The sequence below is a fragment of the Crocodylus porosus genome, unplaced genomic scaffold (assembly GCF_001723895.1).
Source record: "Crocodylus porosus isolate Cpor-Errol unplaced genomic scaffold, CroPor_comp1, whole genome shotgun sequence".
In the NCBI taxonomy this organism is placed as follows: Eukaryota; Metazoa; Chordata; order Crocodylia; family Crocodylidae; genus Crocodylus; species Crocodylus porosus.
The window spans coordinates 199726003-199732865 of NW_017728906.1; the positions used below are offsets into that span (position 1 = coordinate 199726003).

The window sequence follows — 6863 nt, forward strand, 5'->3', positions numbered from 1 at the left end:
GTGGCTCTCCTCTGGACTCTCTCAAGCTTCTCCACATCCTTTTTGAATTGTGGAGCCCAAAACTGGATGCAGTACTCCAGCTGCGGCCTCACCATTTCTATGAAATCTATGAAATTCTGTGACCCTAGAACAATGGTTACAGACCTGGACTCAATTTCCCTGCTCCGTACTGAATTGACCAAGAGATCCACATCTCAGAGGAATGGGCGTGAATACAGAAATATGAATCTGAGTTGTATAAAACCCCACACAAAGGCAGAGGGGTGGGAGTCTGGAACCTGCCTTAAACCTGAGGACAGATTCTGAGGGCCCTGAGACCTTGCCACCCTATGCCTATATTCTCTGCTGTATATAGCTGCTCTGGGTCATGTTATCTGATTGCTTATATCCCAATAATCCAGTGTCTACTTTAGAGGAATTTGTTTTGGCTTCTCTTGTATTTCTCTGGATAAAATATAAGCCCTTAGAGACATCCTAGGTGTGACAAGGCACAACAGCCTGAAGGAATGAAACGCTCTCAATTCAGAGCTATTAGAAGCAAGGCACCGACATCCAAAACACTAGCAGATTGTGACTCCATCGCTAGGAGGAAAAATGAAGAAGTATGTTCAGATAGAAGTATCTTATGTGCTTCTTCTGCAGAGAGGTTTAGCCACAGGAGGTCTTTTTGAGGCCTCTGCCAGGTCCTGGGAGGGTCACAGGGGAGCCAGTTCATATTTACCTGCCAGGCTGGATAACACAGAAGTCCAGGTAAGCTCCATCCCCTTTGAGGCAACCAAGATAAAGTAATGGGAACATTTCAGGTGCCATTCCTGCAGCGAGCCAAGAGAGACAAACTGAGTGCCTGGGAGTAACGGGGGGTAGGAGAGACTGTCCTACAGTGGGGAGGGGGTAAGATTAAACTCCAACCCTTTCTAAGTGATCCTGCAGCAGCCAGCGGTGCTCAGAGCAGGCTCCCTTCAGCCCCATTTCAGAGGCCAGCAACTTGCAGCTGCTGCTGTGCAAGCATGGTAGCTCAGGTTTGGGCTCAGAGCCACTTGGGAGTGGAGGCAGCAGATCCCCTCAGGAAGTGAGCAGCAGCACTCATACCTGCGCTGACCCCTCCAGGGACTGGGCCTGGCTCTGCCTATGTAATGCGCCAGTGCAGCCAACAGTGCAAAGAGGTGACAGCCAGCCACTGAAACACAGGCTAAAAGGCCAGGAGGGACTACAACAGTATCAGTCTGACAGCCTGCACAACTCAGGCTCATGAGCACCTTTCCCAGCAATTTCCAGCTGAACTGGTGTAGGTCTTTTGCCTTGAAGACAGCAAATGAGGGAGACTCCATCACATCACCAGCCAAGCTGTTCGGTGTTTAATTCTCCTCAGCTGTACACACGTGGACTGCATTTTTCCTTTGAATTTACTGCAATTCAGTTTTCAACCACTGGCTCTCATTTCCCCCCTGCCTATTGAATGATCAAGTGCCTACAAAGAGAAATCTTCTCCCCAAGTTAACACTTGTAGAGCAGACCGAGCTCTCTAGTAACTGTGCCTTCATGAAGGTCAATAGACAGCATCTTCACTCCCATGCTCTGAGGCTCATGTGCAAACCCAGAATCGTTCTCGCAGCATGTTCCCAAACGCTGGCCAATTTGTCAGCGTTTTTCAGCCCACATTCTCAGTTCCATGTACAGTAGTTAGAACAGATCTCCCAGCATTATACAAAAGTCACTGTAGTCCGCACTAAGTGGTTTCAAAACTAGCTAACCGACAGATCTCTAACAGCAACTGGAAAGGGCAATTCTTCGTCAACTGGGGGCTGGACTCGATGATCTCCCGAGGTCCCTTCCAGCCCTAATGTCTATGAAATAATGTCTATGAAATCCACTTGTGCCCTACAAGAGTGCACTCTTGAGACTCTTTATTATGATATGGGAGATACAATTGTGTACGGCCCCCCCCAGACAACAATACCGGAAGTCCTGCTTGTTCTGCAGTTTGCAGAGAACAAATCAGAATTGGCAGAGCAGGAAATACCCACAAGAACAGAGCAGTCTTTTTAATGCTCTCCCAGCTTGTTCATCACTGAGAAGGTTGGTCCCCTTTCTGCTGAGAGTGGAGGAAGCCCAGCCCTCCGCAGTGGAAGTCAGGCATGATGCCCACCTACAACAGGGCTTCAGCCCCTTGCTGCCTTCCACCCCTACACTTCGTATCAATTCCCAGTTAACTGGCTCTCCACTTCCCAGGTCCCCTCACATGAAACCACAACCACATTCATGCAGCGCCATGGCTGCAGGAACTGAGCCACATGCCTGGTGTAAGGAAGCAAAGAGCAGAATTACCTCATATTCATCAAATGGCTCCAGAGCCTGCACTCTCTGCCGCTCCTCTGTTGGAATACAGAGGGTGTAGAACTGGTTCATATCTACAATGAAGCACTCGGTCCACCCCTGAAACAGAGACCCACATTCCCCAGAAAGTGTCACTCCCCCAAAGACAGAACCACAGCCAGGAGACTGTATCACCGGCCGAGTCAAACACTGACAGCCTTTTCTCCCCGGCAAGGGCATCTCTACAGGCTGGTGGGTTCCATATGGCACCAGTGCTCCTCCCAAAGTGCCACTGGATGGAACATAGGGTCCCACCCTTGCTGAAGCCCAGCCAGAAGGTCCCAGGGTGTTAGCACCCTCAGATGGAAACATCTCAACGTTACCAGCAGAATACTAGCTTTAGCATGAACAGTGGTTCCAGGGAAAGGGAGTGGGCTTCCAGAGACTGGATGTGGGAATGCAGCTACAGAGAGGGCCATGTCAATTCCAGCCTATCTGAAGTCTCCAGGCCCTCAGAAGTCCTGCTTTTTCCTGTCTTGCACAGGCTGCACATTGCCCCAGCTATAAGTACCTACCTGCTGGAGGAAGCGTCTCCGCTGTGCCTTGCGATCAGGGTACTGAGCAAGGCCATGAAGTGCTGAGTTCAGGCGGCTGAAGTGCTGCTGCATGATGTGCCCAAAGGGGTCCTCAGGGTGCATCTGCTCATAGAGTACAAACTGCGCCTGGCAGAAGTGCTGTGCCGCCCACCGGATTAAAGCGTCTGACCTGTCAGAGATGTACGTGAGAGCAGCTAACAGGACAGTGCCTCCACCCCGCACTGACGCAGGCACAAGACCCATCCTCACAGCCCCACGACAGCAATATCAGAAGTCCTACTTTTCTGACAGGTGTGCTGAGCAGAGCCCTTGCGAATTAAGGGGAAGACAACCCAACCAACCTGCTGTTCTCCATGTAGGTGAGCACCACTTCTGCCAGGAACATGGTGGGGACCTCACTGTCCAGTCCCGCTTCTTTGAGGGCTTTCTCTAACTGAGACAGCTCAGACAGGTCTACTCCCAGTAATTTATAATCTTCTCCAACAAAGCTCATGGCTCCTGGGGGGAAACAGTTGAAATACCTTTGTCACGATGCTGATTCCACATTAGCAACAAAATGAGGAAGGGAGCAGCTATCCCACAGACAACTAGCGTCACACCAATGCACCTGCTGACAACACAGGCAACAGAGAAGGAAATGGGGAGCCTCCTGCAGGCATCTCCATCCCTGAATGAACTACAGTGGACAGGCAAGAAGCACTTGTGAAGGCACTGAGAATGCACAACCTACATTTGCCTCAACCCCAGGGAGCCGACTCCCAGACTCTGTTTCAGGATAAGCACCTGGGGGATTGGATGTAAAACAAGTTACAGGGGTGATGCTTCAGTCCTACCCACTGCAGAACTGAAACCTTGCCGAGTTCCCCCTTGCTCAGCGCAAGCTGTCTGCAGAGCCAGGCATATAGAGCCGCTCAGAGAGCATCTCATCAGCACCCTTCACAGTCAGAAGGTTAGAGACATTCTTAACAAAGTTCTAGATTCTGCAGCACACACTCTGTGCCCAGAGAATAGCATCTCCCTCCACACACACAGGGGCAGGCACTTAGGGTCAGTGCAGACCACATCAAGTGTTGGAGCATGCTGTGGTGATCTCTAAACCACACCTCCGTATGTGATGCAATGCCTCTGGGTGCTGCACTGTAACCAGCCTGCTGCACAATGCCAGAAACATCATACCTGATTCCTGACCTCCAGCTCCTCCCACCACCATAGCCAAATCCTTTGTGCCCCTGATGAGAGCAGCTTTCCGGGACACCACACTTGGGAAATCCACCTCATACACCACAGCGTGGCTCAGGAGACCCGCAGTCTTGAGGCGGAAATATAGGGAGTCGAAGCCAGCACCCAGAGACAGGATCTGCAGTAGAAGAACAAGAGACACATTATCCACTCCAGCAGCCTCCTGGGTATTCATAGAGCAAGAAGCTACAGCATTCTGAGGTGCCCACATCAAGCCCCAGCAGACTGTCAAGTAAGGGTGCACTGACAGATTTTTTTGGGCCAATACCGATGGCTGATTTTTAACAAGCTGTATTGGCTGATACTGATCCAATTGCCGATATGCAGCCTTGCTGGCAAGTCTGTTGTGGAGGAAGGGGTGGGGGGGAGGGAAGGGGTGTGTAGAGATCAAGGCCCCCACAGTGAGGGAGTGAAGCTGGTGCTGGGGCCAAGGCAGAGGGAGATGTTGCACCACCCAGCCAGGTGGGGCACGGGATGGAGCTATGGTTCGTCTGGGGGGCGCAGGGAGGGGGTGGCAGCTCCTACCACTGCACGTATCCCACGAGGGCACAGGACAGCATGTGCCCCACAGATCTGTGGGGTGGGGGTGGGCCAGGGCTGCACTTGGGACACACAGCAGTAGCACTGGGAGCAGAGCTACAGCAAATCTTGGGGTGGCCCTAGCCCCCGCCAGCCTTCTCTTCCAGCATCGCCAACCCCCCAGCACAGCACAGCCCAGCCCAGCACTCCCTCCCTGCCAAGAAAAGCCCAGCGCTGCCCCTATCCCCAGCCCGCCCTCACCCAGGGGCACATGCCCCCCATGCCCTTCCCGGGCACATGCAGAGGTAGGAGCTGCCCCCCCAGATGAACCATGGCTCCATCCTATAGCCCACCCCTGCCCCACTCCATCCCTCACCGCGGGGCCGTGATCTGCCCCCTGCCGTGCCCCCTCTCTCCCCAGACTTACCAGCCAGACCAGGCTGCTCTCCATGCTGCCTGCATGCTGCGTTGTGGCTGCCCACGTTTATCGGCTGTGTTATCGACCCGAAAAAGCCGACTGCCAATACCTCCATTTTTCACCTATCAGTGCCAATCTGCCCTCCCCCAAAGAAGCTCATCCCTTTTGGCCAGGCTCAGACAATACAAGCAGGCCTGCTGCCAGACACATGGCCCTGCCAAGTCTTCCCGGGAAGAGGTCCCAGGCACACAACAGAGCACCGACCACTCATAAGTCTCCCCCACCCCGTCCCATCCCTGTCCCCGTCCCTCCGAATTCACCTGTCTCTGGGGGCAGCCTCGGCTCTGCAGCAGGAACCCTCGCACGCAGCGATCCACGGCTTGGGCCCGGACATAGTAACCCCTGGGGAACAAAATGCAACCCTGGGACTCAGCTCAGCAAAATACAGCCTCACCGTCCTGCCCTGCCACTCCCATATCTCCCCAAGAGTCTTCCTTGCTCTCCTTTTATCCTGCTTGGTGCTCACCCGGGGCGAGTCTGTCACCTGCCTTCAGCGGCTCCGCGCTCAGCTTACGCAGCTCTCCCCGACTCGGGACTGAGCGCGCGGCGCAAAGCAGCAAGGCGTCTCCGCGCTCCGCATCGCAGCACGTTGAGCCCCACGGCCCGCGTCACGCTACCCGGTGTGGAAACGGGCGGGCGGCCTGCCCCCCGCCCCACCCCCGGGGGAAGGAGTGCCCCTGCCGAGGGGCGCCAGGTCTCACCGGTGGACGAGCGGGGCCCGCCGGCGCGTCTTGCTCACGAAGCAGCGCAGGAAGCCATCCTGCACATAGCCGCGGGCGGCGGCGGAGCATTTGCTGGCCACGCTGCTGTCGTTCGTGCCCTGCACCTGCGCGGGGGAAAGGGAGATCGCACCGGTCCGGGATGCCCGACCCCCGGCCCCGCCACTCACCGCCGCGCGCGCCCGCCTCGGGCCCATGCCGGAAGCCGCGGCTGCTTAGCAACAGGAAGCCTGCTCTCCCTTCCGGCAGCCCACTTCCGGGTCTCCGGGTGCAGAGCGGCGGGCCTGAGATTATCGAGTTGTCGAGCGGCATCCGCGGGGCGTGGAGCCGCCCTTGCGGGCGGGAGGAGTCGTGCACTGGCTCCGGGCTCAGGGGCAGCAGCAGGAGTCACGGGGTCAGGGGAGGGGGTCACGGGGTCATAGGGTGTAGGGGCCAGTCACGGGGGCAGGGTCCGGGGTCACAAGCACCGGGGCTGAGAGGTCAGTGGCAGGCCGTGGGGTCGCAGGGTGTATAGCCGAGGGGTCAGTTATGGGGTCACGGGGTCAATGGCAGGGTCTGGGGTTAGAGGGTCAGGTGTGGAGTCACAGGGTCTAGGGGCCAGTCATGGGGTCAGGGTCTGGGGTCACAGTATTAGGTGTGGGGTCACAGGGACTGGGGCTGAGAGGTCAGTGGCAGGCTGTGGGGTCACAGGGTCTAGGGCCAAGGGGTCAATTATGGGGTCAGTGGCAGGGTCTGGGGTCACAAGTGTGGGTTGAAAGGTCAGTGGCAGGGGGGCCAAGGGGTCAGTGGCAGGGCTGGGGGCCCCCTCTGCCCTGTCCCCGGTCTAGCACAAAGGCTGCCTGTGGCAGCGGTGGCCCCCGTGCTGCATGTTGATCGCCCCCGTAGCAGGAGGCCCAGCCATGCCCTGACTAGCGTGAGCAGTTTAATCCAGCGTGGTGACTTGCGCGCTCCTCCATCTGCTGTGCCCACGTGTAATATTTTCCGGGAGAGACCAATCCC

General features: G+C 56.0%; 1 protein-coding gene across 1 annotated transcript in view; it reads right to left on the reverse strand.

Annotated features, from left to right (window-relative positions):
• Window positions 1-6076, reverse strand: part of LCMT2 (leucine carboxyl methyltransferase 2) — a 23440-nt gene extending 17364 nt beyond the window's left edge. The window contains exons 1-7 of the mRNA XM_019530492.1: window positions 5847-6076; window positions 5406-5487; window positions 4086-4266; window positions 3251-3407; window positions 2889-3078; window positions 2326-2433; window positions 722-812 (exon numbers count right to left, since the gene is read on the reverse strand). Coding sequence (XP_019386037.1) covers window positions 722-812; window positions 2326-2433; window positions 2889-3078; window positions 3251-3407; window positions 4086-4266; window positions 5406-5487; window positions 5847-6061 — 1024 coding nt within the window. The 5' untranslated portion in view covers window positions 6062-6076. The remainder of the gene's footprint in view (window positions 1-721; window positions 813-2325; window positions 2434-2888; window positions 3079-3250; window positions 3408-4085; window positions 4267-5405; window positions 5488-5846) is intronic.
• Window positions 6077-6863: the final 787 nt, after the last annotated feature.